Below are 17,623 nucleotides of genomic sequence, written 5' to 3'. Positions count from 1 at the left end.
CAGGCTTTAATTACACTAGTTTTGACTAATAGTTTATGGATGAATTTCTTGGTTTTTCAGTGTGTACAGTGGAACACTTGGGGTCCTTTGAGCGAGAGTGTGAATGCAGCATTCCCAGGCTGGGGTTCTGAGACAGTGGCCATGATGGCTAACTGGGGAACAATAACATTTGTGGCTTTTGTCACTCCCATGTGCTGGCTCATGAATAAAAAAGGGCTGCGAGTAGGAGTGCTGTGTTGTGCATTTTTAGTTGCTTGTGGCACTGTTGTCAGAATTATCCCCTTTGCCACCACCTCTGCAAAGTTCTTCACTGTGTGAGTACTTCCAAACTATTTGAGTTGGTCTTAGTAAAACTGTTTATTAAAACATATTAATAAAGCTAGTGCTGTATTCTATCTGTTCTTTGCAGTGTTTTGCAAAATCTTTGTGCCATATCAATACACACTTTTATAAATGTTTGGTTACAAATTTTTAGCCTTTCTAAATTTTTACTTGCAGTTGTTAATATTATAGTGTGGCAGTCTCCTGACACATTAAAGCCTCTCCTCACTTAATGATGGAGTACTGTTCCTAAGACCACGTTGGTAAATAAATTTGTCGCTAAGCAAGGAAAATACTATAATGGTAGTGGCTTTATATCAACCACCTTTGATATTGTTTTAATGTCACCTTTGCACCATTTATACCATTTTTCATATATTTTTAAATGTGTTTACAGTATTGTACTATACTATAGTGTAATAAATAGAATAGAGGAAATCAGTTCTAATATACATTATTGAGGTATGCATACTGGTCAGAAAGCCCGTCATAAGTCTGAGTCGTCGGTAAGCGAGTATGTTGCTAAGCGAGGAGAGGCTGTATTATTCAGCCTGGGTAAAATACTGTGTGATTAATTTTTATTTTGTCCTGCCCAAGGCATTATTAGACATATCTCAGCTACATCACTAAACCTGAGCTGATTCCAGTTTTTATAAAATAAAGTTTTAGCTACAAAATAAATAAAAAATATGTTTCTGAGGACACTTAAGAGTAAGCTAGAATTGACAGGGAAGAGTGAAAAAATTGTAATCTGACACTGTGTTATTAATCCTGATTTCATTATATATATACAGTGGACCCCCGCATAACGATGGCATCACATAGCGATTATTTCGCATACCGCTTACTTTAATTGCAAAAATTTTGCCTCACATACCGCTTAAAAACCCGCTTACCGATTTTCGTCCGAGACGCGTCCAATGTGCGGCCTGAGCCACGCTCACATGTTCCGCTGGTGGCATTGTTTACCAGCCAGCCTCCGCGGTAACATCCAAGCATACAATCGGAATATTTCGTATTATTACAGTGTTTTCGGTGCTTTTTCTGGAAAATAAGTGACCATGGGCCCCAAGAAAGCTTCTAGTGCCAACCCTACAGCAATAAGGGTGAGAATTACAATAGAGATGAAGAAAAAGATCATTGATAAGTATGAAAGTGGAGTGCATGTCTCCGAGCTGGCCAGGTTGTATAATAAACCCCAATCAACCATAAGAACATAAGAACATAAGAAAGGAGGAACACTGCAGGAGGCCTGCTGGCCCATACTAGGCAGGTCCTTTACAATTCATCCCACTAACAAAACATTTGCCCAACCCAATTTTCAATGCCACCCAAGAAATAAGCTCTGATGTGAAAGTCCCACTCAAATCCAACCCCTCCCACTCATGTACTTATCCAACCTAGATTTGAAACTACCCAAAGTCCCAGCCTCAATAACCCAACTAGGTAGACTGTTCCACTCATCAACTACCCTATTTCCAAACCAATACTTTCCGATGTCCTTTCTAAATCTAAACTTATCTAATTTAAATCCATTACTGCGCGTTCTCTCTTGGAGAGACATCCTCAAGACCTTATTAATATCCCCTTTATTAATACCTATCTTCCACTTATACACTTCGATCAGGTCTCCCCTCATTCTTCGTCTAACAAGTGAATGTAACTTAAGAGTCTTCAATCTTTCTTCATAAGGAAGATTTCTGATGCTATGTATTAATTTAGTCATCCTACGCTGAATGTTTTCTAACGAATTTATGTCCATTTTGTAATACGGAGACCAGAACTGAGCTGCATAATCAAGGTGAGGCCTTACTAATGATGTATAAAGCTGCAGTATGACCTCTGGACTTCTGTTGCTTACACTTCTTGATATAAATCCCAGTAATCTATTTGCCTTATTACGTACGCTTAGGCATTGCTGTCTTGGTTTAAGGTTGCTGCTCACCATAACCCCCAAGTCCTTTTCGCAATCTGTATGGCTAAGTTCTACATCATTTAATTTATAAGTACTAGGGTTATGGGCACTCCCAAGCTTCAGAACCTTGCATTTATCTACATTGAACTGCATCTGCCACTTTTCTGACCAAGAATAGAGTTTGTTTAAATCCTCCTGAAGTTCCCTAACATCTACGTTTGAATCAATTATCCTACCTATCTTTGTGTCATCGGCGAATTTGCTCATATCACTAGTAATTCCCTCATCAAGATCATTGATATATATTATAAATAACAACGGGCCCAAGACTGATCCCTGTGGAACGCCACTTGTTACAGATCCCCACTCGGATTTAACCCCATTTATGGACACTCTCTGCTTCCTGTCAGTGAGCCATGACTCGATCCACGAGAGCACTTTTCCCCCAATGCCATGAGCTGCCACTTTCTTTAACAGTCTATGGTGCGGAACTCTATCAAAAGCCTTACTAAAATCTAAGTAAATAATATCAAATTCTTTATTGTGGTCAACAGCCTCAAAAGCTTTACTGAAGAAAGTTAATAAATTAGTTAGACAAGACCGGCCTCTTGTGAATCCATGCTGAGTATCATTAATCAAGCTATGCTTATCGAGATGGCTTCTTATAATCTCAGCTATAATTGACTCTAGTAATTTGCCTACAATTGAGGTCAGGCTTATTGGGCGGTAATTTGACGGTAACGACTTGTCCCCTGTTTTAAAAATAGGAGTTACATTAGCCATCTTCCACATATCAGACACTACACCTGTTTGAAGAGATAAATTAAAAATATTAGTTAATGGTTCACAGAGTTCCATTTTGCATTCCTTAAGAACCCTTGAAAAAACCTCATCAGGACCCGGCGACTTATTTTGCTTCAGTCTGTCTATCTGCCTCACAACCATCTCACTAGTGACTGTGATGTTACATAATTTATCTTCTTCTAGCCCACTGTAAAAATTAATTACTGGAATATTGTTAGTGTCTTCCTGTGTAAAAACTGAGAGAAAATAATTATTTAAAATCAAGCACATTTCATTCTCATTGTCAGTAAGGTGCCCATAGTTATTTTTAAGGGGACCTATCTTATCTCTAACTTTTGTTCTATAGACCTGGAAAAAACTTTTTGGGTTAGTTTTAGAATCCCTAGCAACTTTAATTTCATATTCCCTTTTAGCTTTTCTTATCCCCTTTTTAATGTCCCTCTTAACCCTTTGACTGTTTCAGGCCCCTCTCTGAAACTGTCATTCTATGTCGCCAAATATTCAAAAAAAAAAAAAATTATTTTTTCTTATGAAAATGTTAAGATTATTTTTCTGAGTGTTTTAGTCCAAAAAAAAAATTTTTGCCATTGGTACTTACCGAGATATAGAGCCGTGAAGTTTGCAGAAAATGAGCCGCGTATGGCAACAGCGGCGACTGCCGCTCACCCGGTAAATTTTAGTTTACTTGTATTTGAAGGTTTGTTGTTTTTTTCACTATTTTATTTTTTCACATAACTTATGTGGCCTATGAGACCAAAGTAAGGTGCAATGTATATATATACACTCGTTGTATACAACACAATAAGCACACAAACATAATTATCAATATATTGTTTACAAAACTTGTTTACACAAACAAACAAACAATTCTTCTTCTTCTTCTTCTTCTTCTTCTTCTTCTTCTTCTTCTTCTTCTTCTTCTTCTTCTTCTTCTTCTTCTTCTTCTTCTTCTTCTTCTTCTTCTTCTTCTTCTTCTTCTTCTTCTTCTTCTTCTTCTTCTTCTTCTTCTTCTTCTTCTTCTTCTTCTTCTCCTTCTCCTTCTTCTTCTCCTTCTCCTTCTTCTTCTCCTTCTCCTTCTTCTTCTCCTTCTCCTTCTTCTTCTCCTTCTCCTTCTTCTTCTCCTTCTCCTTCTTCTTCTCCTTCTCCTTCTTCTTCTCCTTCTCCTTCTTCTTCTCCTTCTCCTTCTTCTTCTCCTTCTCCTTCTTCTTCTCCTTCTTCTTCTCCTTCTTCTTCTCCTTCTCCTTCTTCTTCTCCTTCTTCTTCTCCTTCTTCTTCTTCTCCTTCTTCTTCTTCTCCTTCTTCTCCTTCTTCTTCTCCTTCTTCTTCTCCTTCTTCTTCTCCTTCTTCTTCTTCTTCTCCTTCTTCTTCTCCTTCTTCTTCTCCTTCTTCTTCTCCTTCTTCTTCTCCTTCTTCTTCTCCTTCTTCTCCTTCTTCTTCTCCTTCTTCTTCTTCTCCTTCTTCTTCTTCTCCTTCTTCTCCTCCTCCTTCTCCTCCTCCTCCTTCTCCTCCTCCTTCTTCTCCTCCTTCTTCTCCTTCTTCTCCTCCTTCTTCTCCTCCTTCTTCTCCTCCTCCTTCTTCTCCTCCTCCTTCTCCTCCTCCTCCTCCTTCTCCTCCTTCTCCTCCTTCTCCTCCTCCTTCTCCTCCTTCTCCTCCTCCTCCTTGTGTGCGAGTGTGTGGCTTATAATTGTTTTGAGTCAGAAGTGGGCAGCTGTCAAAGTGACATATTATCTCATTAGTCACTACCCCTACCCCTGTCAAAACAATGGGGTCGGATGCTGCTTCCCCTCCTCCATTCTATCTAATTATCTTTCTCCCTCATTCTATATCTTTCAATCTGTCTCTCTTTCTGTCTGCCTATCTCTGTCTCACAGGTACACATAAATACAAGTATACATAGTGTAAATTACCTAGGATAACCCAAGAAATCCAGACAAAGTGCTATACTCTGCTTGAAGATGTGAGTAAACGTGATGACACAGTCTTGTGGCTCTCTCTGAGACAGAGAGCTAGATGGACAGACAGGGAGCTTGACAGACAGACAAATAGACAGACAGAAATGTTTGTGTACCAGCAAAAACAAAGGGAGGTGATGGTCATGTAATATTACCCTCCTTTACGCTCATCAAAGTCAGCTCTTATCAGATGTTATCTCCCCTTATCTTGTCACTGTCATGGGGTGAACTTTTTTTTTTCTTGCTTCAAGGGAACAATATTATTACATCTTCTTCTTCTTCCTCCTCCTCCTCCTCTTCTCCTCCTCCTCCTCCTCCTCCTCCTCCTCCTCCTCTTCCTTCCCTCCTCCTCCTCCTCCTCCTCCTCTTCCTCCCCTCCTCCCCCTCCTCCTCCTCCATTGCTTTTGGTCTCAAACTCCTCCAAATCATGAAATTGATCTTCACTGACACTTCCATCTGTGTTAGAGCATCACTTGGGAAGAGAAGAGTCCCAGATTTGCTGGGGAATCACATATTTCTTACCACTAGACATGCTGAAAAATGACAACTGAAATGGCATTCCCACAATGCACCACTGGCTCCCCGATTTTTTTTATATGGTGCACACTGACCATGGAGACCCATTCTCTCACATGTGGGCCTAGCAGCTTTCTCCTGCTTGATTTGAAGCTGCTAGAATTTATGCATATAAATACGTCAGAAACATTGGCTCGTAAGACGTATTTATACGTCGGAAACAGTCAAAGGGTTAATGTCAATATACTGATTCATAAGATGACCCTCACCTCTTTTGATACGCCTATAAATTCCTTTCTTATGCCCTAGTAGATATTTGAGCCTATTATTCATCCATTTTGGGTCATTTCTATTTGATCTAATTTCTTTATATGGGATAAACGCTCTTTGAGCAGCATGTATAGTGTTCAGAAAACTGTCATATTGATAGCTCTCTTCGTTACCCCAGTCAACAGATGATAAGTGTTCTCTAAGCCCATCGTAATCTGCTAAGCGAAAATCTGGGACTGTTACTGAGTTATCGCTACTATCGTACTTCCATTCAATGCTAAATGTAATTGATTTGTGGTCGCTAGCACCCAGTTCCTCTGAAATTTCTAAATTATTAACAAGGGATTCATTGTTTGCCATAACTAAGTCAAGCAGGTTATTTCCCCTTGTAGGTTCTGTCACAAACTGCTTCAAAAAACAATCCTGAAATACTTCTAAGAAGTCGTACGATTCTAAATTCCCAGTCAAGAAATTCCAATCAACATGACTAAAGTTAAAGTCTCCTAGAATTACTACATTATCGTGCCTTGTGGCCTTAACAATTTCCTCCCATAGTAGTTTCCCTTGGTCCCTATCTAAGTTAGGGGGACGGTATATCACTCCTAAAATCAGTTTTTCATGCCCCTCTGAAAATTCTATCCAAACAGACTCTGTATGTGTTACTTCAGACTTAATACCCGTTTTTATGCAACAGTTCAAGCGATCTCGGACATACAATGCCACCCCACCCCCCCTCCCAATACTTCTATCTTCTTGGAACAATTTAAAACCCTGAATATGACATTCCGCAGGCATGTCCCGACTTTTTGAATTAAACCACGTCTCAGTTAAGGCAAATACATCAATGTTACCTACACTAGCAACTAATCTCAACTCGTCCATCTTATTCCTAGCACTACGGCAATTAGCATAATAAACATTGAAAGACTCTCCTTTCTCTTTACCCTTCCTGCTCATTTCTATTTTTCTACTAAACCTATTACTGTCCTTATCACCCAAGGTCCCTGGCTTTTCAATATCTATCTCGTTCTTATTATTACTAGTTTTAATAGAACTCGTAATATTACTACACTGGGACTTCACTGTTTTCCTGCCAAAACCCATACCACTAACTATTCCTAGTTTAAAGTCCTAACTGCTCCCTCCACTGCAGTTGCCAGTGCTCCCACCCCACACCTAGATAAGTGAACCCCATCCCTAGCATACATGTCATTTCTGCCATAGAAGAGGTCCCAGTTGTCAATGAATGTTACCGCATTTTCCTTACAGTATTTGTCCAGCCAGCAATTGACACCAATTGCCCTGGACAACCATTCACTTCCAACTCCCCTCCTTGGCAAAATACCACATATGAGAGGGTTCCCACCCTTACTTCTAATTATTTCTATTGCTGACCTATACCTGCTAATCAGGTCCTCACTCCTACGTCTGCCAACATCGTTGCCTCCAGCACTGAGACAGATAATAGGATTGCTCCCATTACCTCTCATGATGTCATCCAGACGGCTAACAATATCCTCCATCCCAGCCCCAGGAAAGCAAACTCTCTGTCTCCTACTCCTGTCCTTCAAGCAGAACGCCCTATCCATATACCTAACTTGGCTATCCCCAACAACAACAATATTCTTACCTTCCTTAATGTCTTTCGTCGTGTCGTTCCCAGTAGTCAACTCACATTCGTCGGGTAGCACTGAGAATGTATTGGATGTTTCCACAACAGTTTCCATGGCAGTCTCTTTCTTCTTCATCGTTTCTACCTTTCCATTCGTCTTCTTGATCGTCAACTTCTTTCCCTGCTGTCCAGCCACTGACCAGTTTCCCTTCTTGACCTGAGGACTCAAAACAGGAGGACTACTACGAATCTTCTTGTTTTCCTCGGTCAATCGCCTAATTTCCAAATTAGCCAACCTCAATTCTTCCTTAAGCTGTTGGTAAAGTTGCTCGATGGAGGGCATCTTGCTTCAATTCTAGAGAGCGCGCAAACAGGTCTTCACAGAGCCAAGTACACGTCAACACTGCGCAAATGCCAACTCAATCAGGAGCTACTGCGCAGCACGTCCGCACGGCCCAATAGCGCTACTATTGGTGGTACAGCTGCTGCTGCTGCTGCACTGTCAGCTGCTGCTGCACTGTCAGCTGCTGCTGCTGCTGTAGCACCGTTGTTGGTGTGGCTTATTGAGAATACCAAGAAACAATTAACCCCAGAGGATTTGCCACCCAGGATAACCCAAAAAAGTCAGTGTCATCGAAGACTGTCTAACTTATTTCCATTGGGGTCCTTAATCTTGTCTCCCAGGATGCAACCCACACAAGTCGACTAACACCCAGGTGAACAGTGAAAAATGCCTGGAACTAGTGCTCATATTGGTGAATTTAAAGCCAGCAAAGGTTGGTTTGAGAGATTTAAGAATCGTAGTGGCATACACAGTGTGATAAGGCCTGTTCTGGAAGAAAATGCCAAACAGGACCTACAGTACTCAGGAGGAAAAGGCACTCCCAGGACACAGTGTCTCATCAGTCATTGCTGCATCTTCAATAAAGGTAAGTGTCATTTATTCTTCATTTAGTAGACTAGTACATGCACAATATATACTGTGCATGTACTACTCTACTATTGTGCATGTATCCTTCTCTTTGTGTGTGGGAAAATGTATATTTCATGTGGTAAAATTTTTTTTTTCATACTTTTGGGTGTCTTGCACGGATTAATTTGATTTCCATTATTTCTTATGGGGAAAATTCATTCACATAGCGATTATTTCGCATAACAATTACCCCTCTTGCACGGATTAAAATCGTTAACCGGGGGTCCACTGTATATATATATATATATATATATATATATATATATATATATATATATATCTCTATATCTATATATATATATATATATATATAGACAGCAACCGCCCAGGGAGGTACTACCGTCCTGCCAAGTGAGTGTAAAACGAAAGCCTGTGATTGTTTTACATGATGGTAGGATTGCTGGTGTCCTTTTTTCTGTCTCATGAACATGCAAGATTTCAGGTACATCTTGCTACTTCTACTTACACTTAGGTCACACTACACATACATGTACAAGCGTATATATACATACCCCTCTGGGTTTTCTTTTATTTTCTTTCTAGTTCTTGTTCTTGTTTATTTCCTCTTATCTCCATGGGGAAGTGGAACAGAATTCTTCCTCCGTACGCCATGCGTGTTGTAAGAGGCAACTAAAATGCCGGGAGCAAGGGGCTAGTAACCCCTTCTCCTGTATATATTACTAAATGTAAAAGGAGAAACTTTTGTTTTTCCTTTTGGGCCACCCCGCCTCGGTGGGATACGGCTGATGTGTTGAAAGAAAGATATATATATAGACAGCAACCGCCCAGGGAGGTACTACCGTCCTGCCAAGTGAGTGTAAAACGTAAGCCTGTAATTGTTTTACACGATGGTAGGATTGCTGGTGTTTTTTCTGTCTCATAAACATGCAAGGTTTCAGGTACGTCTTGCTACTTCTGCTTACACTTAGGTCACACTACACATACATGTACAAGCATATGTATACACACCCCTCTGGGTTTTCTTCTATTTTCTTACTAGCTCTTGTTCTTGTTTATTTCCTCTTATCTCCATGGGGAAGTGGAACAGAATTCTTCCTCCGTAAGCTATGCGTGTTGTAAGAGGCGACTAAAATGCCAGGAGCAAGGGGCTAGTAACCCCTTCTCCTGTATATATTACTAAATGTGAAAGGAGAAACTTTTGTTTTTCCTTTTGGGCCACCCCGCCTCGGTGGGATACGGCCGGTGTGTTGAAAGAAAGAAAGAAGATATATATATATATATATATATATATATATATATATATATATATATATATATATATATATATATATATTATATATATTATATATATAAAATAATCTTTTTTTTACACAGGGTTTGACAAGGTTAAGGATCCCTAGCTTTATTGACAGCTATTTACAGGTTAAGGATTCCTAACTTTATTGGCAAGCTAAGAGCTGTTACCTACATCAGCTCATTTGAAAGCATTTTTATTGTTAAGAGACATACAAGTAGGGAACAGGATGAAGTTGGAGCCATCTGTGGGCCAGCATTTTCATTTGATCAACTGACTTTATCTCGTTGACATCATTATGCTGTACGAATGTGTTCCATACTCGAGTCATCCTGGGTACGTATGATCTCAGATGGAGTGATGTTCTGGAGAAGGGTACAGCCAGAGTGAAGTTGCTGCTTTCTGCCCTTCTTGTGGCATAAAAGCTTGTTTCACTCTGTCCTTGAAGTGGATCCAAGTGTGGTATTTTGACAATATTGGACTTGTACATAACAGTAAGGCCACCCACATCCCTCCTATGTTGAAGGCTCTGCTGAAATGACAGATCTATCCAGGATGGGTCCAGGCGAGAGATGAGACATCTTGCTCTGTTCTCTACTCTGTCAAGCAGTCGCAGATGAGAGGGGGGGCAGGCAAACCAAGAAAGTGGAGCATACTCAAGGTGTGAGCGTACTTGTGCCTCGTACAGGATCTTGCAACCCCTACTGTCAAGCAGATGCGAGATACGGCGAAGTGCTGTAAGCTTCCTGGCTGCCTTGTTTGCAAGATTTGCAACATGGTTCTTCATGGTTAGTTTGGAGTAAAATTTCACCCCAAGGATATCAACTTCTTCTCCAGGTGCCAACGTCCTCCCATTCATCCTTACTACTGCACCAGCATTACCATCATGGTGCCTAGAGACGATCATCATTTGCGTTTTCTCAGGTGCAAATGTTACTTGCCATCTATTTCCCCAAGCTGATATAGCTCTCAGCTGGTGATTGATGTAGCTTAGAGCAGCTGGCATTTCTTCTCTTGGATAAGTGAATGTCAGTGTACAGTCATCTGCATATGCATGTGATTCTGGGATGAGATGAAGAAGGTTGTTGAAGTAGACATTCCATAACAATGGACCCAGCATGCTTCCTTGTGGAACACTTGCCCCAATAGGATGCCTTGCTGATTCCGTTCCATTGAGGACTACACTTAGAGATCTACCATGAAGGTAATCACTGAGGAGACATAGCGTAGAGCCTGCAATTCCCAGTGCTTGAAGTTTTGCTAAGAGGCCCTGGTGCCACACCCGGTCGAAAGCGCCAGCAATGTCCAGTGCTACCACACAGCTGACTTTGGATTCATCCAGTGACTGGTGCCACTTAGTGGAGAGGTTTAACAACAGATCAGCAGCAGAGTAACCTTTCCAGAAGCCATATTGACGATCACAAAGTAGTGAGTGGTAGTCAAAAAACTCTGTCATTTGTCTTGAGATTATTGTCTCAAGGATCTTACCAGTGATTGACAGGAGTGACACTGGTCTGTAGTTGCTGATTTCTGCTCTGCTCTTCTTTTTGTGAACAGGGACTACATTTGCCTCTTTCCATAGAGAGGGCCATTTACACTGTACTAGGCAGTGCTGAAAGATGCGAGTTAGAGGTGCTGCTAGCTGGTCTGCACATCTTCTCAACAATCTTGGGCTCAACTTGTCTGGGCCCACAGCCTTTTCTTGGTCAAGTGATTTAAGAAGGAAATGCACCTCCTCCTGCCTTATTGTCACCCCTGACAGTTTTGACACAGTTCTTGCAGCTAGCCAAGGAGGGTCCCTTGCTGGATCAGGAACTTGCATTTTGGTAGCAAAGTGTTCAGCAAAGAGGTCCGCTTTCTCTTGACTACTAGTAGAGGTGGTCCCATCCTGTCGATTTAGAGGTGGAATAAGTTCATCAGGCAGATAACCTTGTCTGTCCTTGACCAGGGACCACCAGGTTTTGGAGCCTACCCTACCTGATGCTAACTTTCTTTTAGTGTCCAACTCCCATTTAGCAATGGCCCACTTTTGAACATCACCCATATGCCTACAGGCTTGCATGTGCAAGTTCCTGTTATAGGTGGTAGGATGTCTCTTATACCTTCGCCATGCTTTGTACTTAGCAGTAGCAGCCTCTCTACAACGAAAGCCAAACCAAGGCTGATCTGTAGGCTTTGTCACATATTGCCGGTGAGGAATGTGTTCTCTCTCTCTCTCTCTCTCTCTCTCTCTCTCTCTTACTGCACCTTTCTCACCTTGTTAGACTTAAATTCTTTATTTCTTTTATGCAGTGTATAGGTAATGTAGTTTACACGTAATAAAATATTGTTAGGCACAAAAGAAAGTCACTGGCATGCAATGCATTTTGGTTGGTGCTGAATGACACATACCATTTTATTGCTTTTAATAAGACACTGTTAAACAGTGTCTGATTATTGTTACAGGTATATTATTGTAGGTATGCAGAGGAACCCAACTTCACAGCACTTCAGTTTACATCATATTGCTAATACTGTACAGTGGTTTTCAGTTATATCAATACAGTGGACCCCCGCTTTATGATCGGCTCCCAATGCGACCAATTATGTAAGTGTATTTATGTAAGTCCGTTTGTACGTGTATGTTTGGGGGTCTGAAGTGGACTAACCTAATTCACAATATTCCTTATGGGAACAAATTCGTTCAGTAATGGCACCTGAACATAATTCTGGAATGAAATAATATCGTAAGCCGGGGGTCCACTGTACTTCATTTATTCAGACTTCCTACAATAAATATAATCACCATTCACTAAAAGCTAAGGATGATAGTGCAAATATGTTATCAGGCTTTTATGTGCATTTGTGAAAAAATTTTATGATTCACTTCACAGTGATTTTCGCTTTACAGCGGTGGCCCGGAACCTAACCTGCTATATATGAGGAGACCGCCTGTACTATTAACCCGTAAACGGTCCAAACGTATATATACGTTTTTTCAACATTTGATACTGTAGTATGTAAAAAAAGTAGATCTTTTTTTTTTTTTTTTTACATTTGAAAACGTGTAAAAAACTTTTATCTTCGTTTTTTTTTTCATTATATTTGAAAATATGTAAAAAACCTGTAGATCTACTTTTGGAGCACTATGCATGTGAACGTAGATCTGCTTGGACCGTTTACGGGTTAAAGGTTTATTGTTATTTCAGTATTCTGGGTATTGGTTCAGTTTCTTGAAGCTAGTCTGGTTCATAAAATTAATTTAAAGTTGTAACTCATAGCTCAGTATATCAGTAATAGTGTATAGCAGACTACTGAGGAAAGATAGTGTAAATTATTATTACATTCATGGGACAGTGTCATGTGCCTGGGGTTTGGTAGGTAATCAGGTTTGATCCAAAGAAGGGAAGAGTAGGTTTGATTGCTTTGATTTAGCCATTACAAGCATCAGGGTACATTACCTTGAAGGCTACAGGAATAGAGCTTACTTCACAGTGCTCTTTCTTTAGAAGCTAGTCTATCTTCAAATTTTTCAAGGCTTCTATTAGTTATAGCAGTTAATATACCAGTGATTTGACTCTTGTGCAGCTATCTTCACAATGTTACCAATTTATGCAACTGAATAAATTTATTCATTAATAGAATGTGTCACATTTAAGTCATAAGGGTAAGCTTAGACTGGATGTAATTCAACTAGTGCTGTTATTTTTATGATGTCACCATTTTATGCCGTATGTATTGTTTTTTACAGCATGTGTCACATTTGTGCCATCATGGTAGGCATAGCTGGCACACTGGTGATGGCTGCACCACCCCTGATTGCAGCTGTGTGGTTCCCACCCAGAGAGAGAACTACAGCCACAGGTAAGTACATCTGACCTGATTCAGATGACTCTAGTGTGCATTTCTGGTTAATAAATTTATTCAGGTATACACAAATACAGTTACATAGATTATCATACATAGCAGCATATGTGTAGAGAACCTAGGATAACCCAAAAAAGTCAGACAGAGTAACTCTTGATGGCATTCTGTTTTATTAACCCTTTGACTGTTTTGGTCGTATATATACGTCTTACGAGGTACAGTGTTTGATGTATATATATACTCATAAATTCTAGCGGCTTCAAATCAAGCAGGAGAAAATTGGTAGGCCCACATGTGAGAGAATGGGTCTGTGTGGTCAGTGTGCACCATATAAAAAAAATCCTGGAGCACGCAGTGCATAATGAAAAAAAAAAAAAAACTGACCATTTTTTTTTAATTAAAATGACGACTTTGTGGTCTATTTTCATATAGTATTTATGGTTGTATTCTCGTTTTCTTGGTCTCATTTGATAGAATGGAAAACATATTATAGAAATAGAAGTGATTTTGATTGGTGTTACTATAAAAAGAACCTGAAAATGGAGCTCAAAGTAGGGGAAAATGTTTGATTTTTGCCGATGTTCAAAAGTAAACAAATGATGTCATTGTCCAATAAATGTCCAACTAGCCATTCTAATATGCAGTCATGAATGGGTTGACATTATTTGTACAATTATTACAATACTGCAGTAGTCTGCATAACAGTAAATTTTCTATTTTTTGTTTGAATAAAAATTCAAAATAGAAAGCAAGAGTAATATCAGAGGGGCTTGGAGACATGACTGATGAACAAAGAAAATGTTATTTTAGAGCCAGGAATGTCTGCATTGTTCATTCTGGACCTTATTTTGAAATTGTCATATTTTCGTGAAATTGGCCAAATTGCAAATTTCTGACCACGTTGTTGGGTAGTTGAAATTGGTAAATGGGCAATTTCTTGTACTCTATCGATAGAAAAAATGGAGTTCTGAAGAAATAGCTATGAGTTTGGTCTATTGGAACAATGGAATGAGCCGAAAATAGCGCTCAAAGTGGGCGAAATCGCCGATTTGTAAATATCGCTGAGGTCGCTAACTTCGCGAGAGCGTAATTCCGTCAGTTTTCCATCAAATTTCATTTTTTTTGGTGTCATTACAGTCGGGGAAAAGATTCTCTGTCATTTCATAAGAATTTTTTTTTTTTTTTTTTTTTTTTGAAATTTTGCGACACCAGGAGACACCTCAGGATTGGGGGGTTGCGACAGTTAAGGGGTTAAGAGAGTAGCCTAGTGCTGATTGACCCTTATGACTTTTATTTTTTTTTCTGCAAATATGTATAATAATAATCTTTCTTTCAATGCACCAGCCGCATCCCACCGAGGCACGGTGGCCCAAAAAGAAAAGCAAGTTTCTTTTTTTAAATTTAGTAATGTATAAAGGAGAAGGGGTTACTAGCCCCTTGCTCCCAGCATGTTAGTTGCCTCTTACGACACGTATGGCTTATGGAGGAAGAATCTGTTCCACTTCCCCATGGAGATAAGAGGAAATAAACAAGAACTAGTAGGGAAGAATTATTATTATAATCAAAAAGAAGTAGTAAGGAAGAAGAAAACCCAGAGGGGTGTGTGTATATAGGCTTGTACATGCATGTGTATTGTGATCTAAATGTAAGTAGGAGTAGCAAGACGTGCCTGAAATCTTGCATGTTTATGCGACAGAAAAAAGACACCAGCAATCCTACCATCATGTAAAACAATTACACTCGCTTGGCAGGATGGTAGTATCTCCCTGGGTGGTTACTGTCTAGCACCCTACTACCTAGGTATAATAATAATAATAATAATAATTAATATACAGTAACAGAGTAGTCCTGAATCCTGCCTTAATTGTGCATTCAGCAGAGGAGGTTCTCTAGAATTTAATTTTATGCCAAAGAATTTGACCTCTGGGAAATGATCAGTTCTCCACACATGTCAGTTATATGACTTCATAGTTTCGTGTAGAGAGAGGTCATCCTTTTTTTTTTTTTCTACTGTTGTTCATCATACACAATTGTCTTATATCTGTTGATGGGGGGATGTGCCTAGATACTGGTAAAACACTTCTGATTCCTGAAGGACATGGCACTCTCATATCTTGGTCTGAAGAATTGAAGCTACCCTTCCCTTACTTGGATTGAACCTGATTACAGTACCTCTCATTTCCCAGATACTTTATGATCCTTGGAGAGTTAGTTGTTTCACACAAACATAATAAATATAGACTCACGAATCACAGGCATGGTCACAGCTTTCCCTTGCTTTATACAGATTCACTTAAACAAATTTGCTAATAAAGGTATGCAGTATACCATTTCTATTGGTAATTTTGTATGTATGATATGCATTCACTGTATGTGATCAGTGCACTTTGTAAAACACATTGAAGCTTTGTGTTATGTGCAATCAAGTGATGAGGGCTCTATTGAGCTTGATATGGCTTCCATAGGTTTGAAATGCATCTATTGCATAAAGTGTGGGACACCTGTATGTGCATGTTTCCACACATGCATGTGTTTTACACCAAATATACTGTACCTATAGTTTTTTTTGTGTGTATGCCTAATTTGCAGTAACCCATAAGCTATATGCCACAACTCTTACTTACAGTAATAAGCCAGGCCTTTAACCAGCTTGGCTCAGCCGGCAGCTATCTAGAACCTCTTTTGGTGCGCTCTCCTAGTAACAGCACCACATCTGATGAGATCAGAAGTGACATTAAGAGACTTATGTTTATATGTAAGTAGTATTTTGTATTTAGTGTTCATTTAAGAATTTATAGAACAGTTATTATGGAGCACTGAACTTATGATAGTCCTTCACTATAATGAATGATGAAGGCTTGGTCCTCCACCTGTTGTTTGCGAGACACACGCTACCTAACTGTTCATGGAAATGTGAAAATTAAAAGAGTACAAATGCTAATTCAGTCACAGTGGAGAGTTTATTGAGTACAGTACATTTTTTAAATATACTGACCATCTCCCACTGAGGTAGGATGACCCCCCAAAAAAGAGCAAATATATTCACAATTAGTCATTCAATCACTGCCTTCTCAGAAGCATGCTGAAAATCTCAGTTCAGATGGTCCTCCAAACTGCAGTATCTTCACCCCTCCTTTAGAGTGGAGGCACTATACTTCCCACCTCCAGGACTCAAGTATGGTTAACCTGTTTTCCCTAAATCCCCTCAGAAAAGTTTCCTTGCTCCACTCCAAAAGCACATCACATCATAAAAACCACATGTCTATTCACTCAAATCTAATGTGGTCAAACAAACCTATTGCAAGTGGAAGCCCCTAGCACTTGAAGCCTCCTTTACCTCTCTCCCTCTAACTTGATAAAGCACCACTGTGGGGGTGAAACCTAAAATTATTTTGGAATTCCAGTCCTTGTGCTGTTGTGTACCTTCAATATGGCCAATGAAGGGTGGATGGTGCTGTTGCAATTCGGAGAGTTATTTGAATTGTAAATATTTGCTGTTTGGAGGAACATCTGAACTGCCATGTCTGTGCACCTCTGGCAAGACAGTAATAGTGTGATTAATGGTGAAAGTGTTTCATTTTTGGGTCACCCTGCCTTGGTGAGAGATGGCCAGCCTGATAAAAAAAAAAAAAAGAATCGCGATACTCTCTCACTTCTGACAAGACAGCTGTTGAATGAATGATGGTGAATGCATTTCCTTATATTTGGGCAGATGTAGTACTAAAATGGCATATGTAGTACTAAAAAAAAAATGATGTTTTAAGGGAATTATCAAATTTTTTTAATGGGAAAGTGTTAAACCTGTAAGGATCTTACAGCATCTGGGGACTGTAAGGGGTGGGGGTAATGGGTTTGATCTGAAAAAGAGGAAAGTAGCTCTATTTACTTGGCTCAACAGCCTTTAAATATTGTAAATACTAAATGTGGTTGTAAGCTTATATGTAAGTAACTGAAAGTGTAAATTTTTCATCGTGTGACAATTTACATACGCATTTGTTATTGTACTTTTCAGGCCCTTCAAGGGGAGTAGGGGGCTTGTTGCTAGTGACGGACTCTTGATCCATTGAATTGGAGGTACTATATGCTTCCTTTCCTCTGATCAAACCTAATTATCTCCCATCTCGTAGGTACTATACGATGCTTACAAGTTTTGCACTTC

At 39.7% G+C, this 17,623-nt stretch overlaps 1 protein-coding gene across 6 annotated transcripts in view; it reads left to right on the top strand.

Moving 5' to 3' along the window:
- The window catches only part of LOC128698004 (solute carrier family 49 member 4 homolog), a 52,202-nt gene that overhangs the window by 19,051 nt on the left and 15,528 nt on the right, over window positions 1–17,623 (top strand). For all 6 annotated transcript variants that reach the window (XR_011393617.1, XM_070097532.1, XM_070097531.1 and 3 more), the window contains exons 4-6: window positions 61–314; window positions 13,349–13,461; window positions 16,091–16,219. Coding sequence is in view for 5 of the 6 variants with exons in the window: in XM_070097532.1 (XP_069953633.1) it covers window positions 61–314; window positions 13,349–13,461; window positions 16,091–16,219 (496 nt within the window). In the remaining variant the exon portion in view is untranslated. The remainder of the gene's footprint in view (window positions 1–60; window positions 315–13,348; window positions 13,462–16,090; window positions 16,220–17,623) is intronic.

Source organism: Cherax quadricarinatus, chromosome 58 (genome assembly GCF_038502225.1).
Source record: "Cherax quadricarinatus isolate ZL_2023a chromosome 58, ASM3850222v1, whole genome shotgun sequence".
Taxonomy (NCBI): Eukaryota; Metazoa; Arthropoda; class Malacostraca; order Decapoda; family Parastacidae; genus Cherax; species Cherax quadricarinatus.
This window is presented reverse-complemented; position numbering and strand designations above follow the sequence as displayed.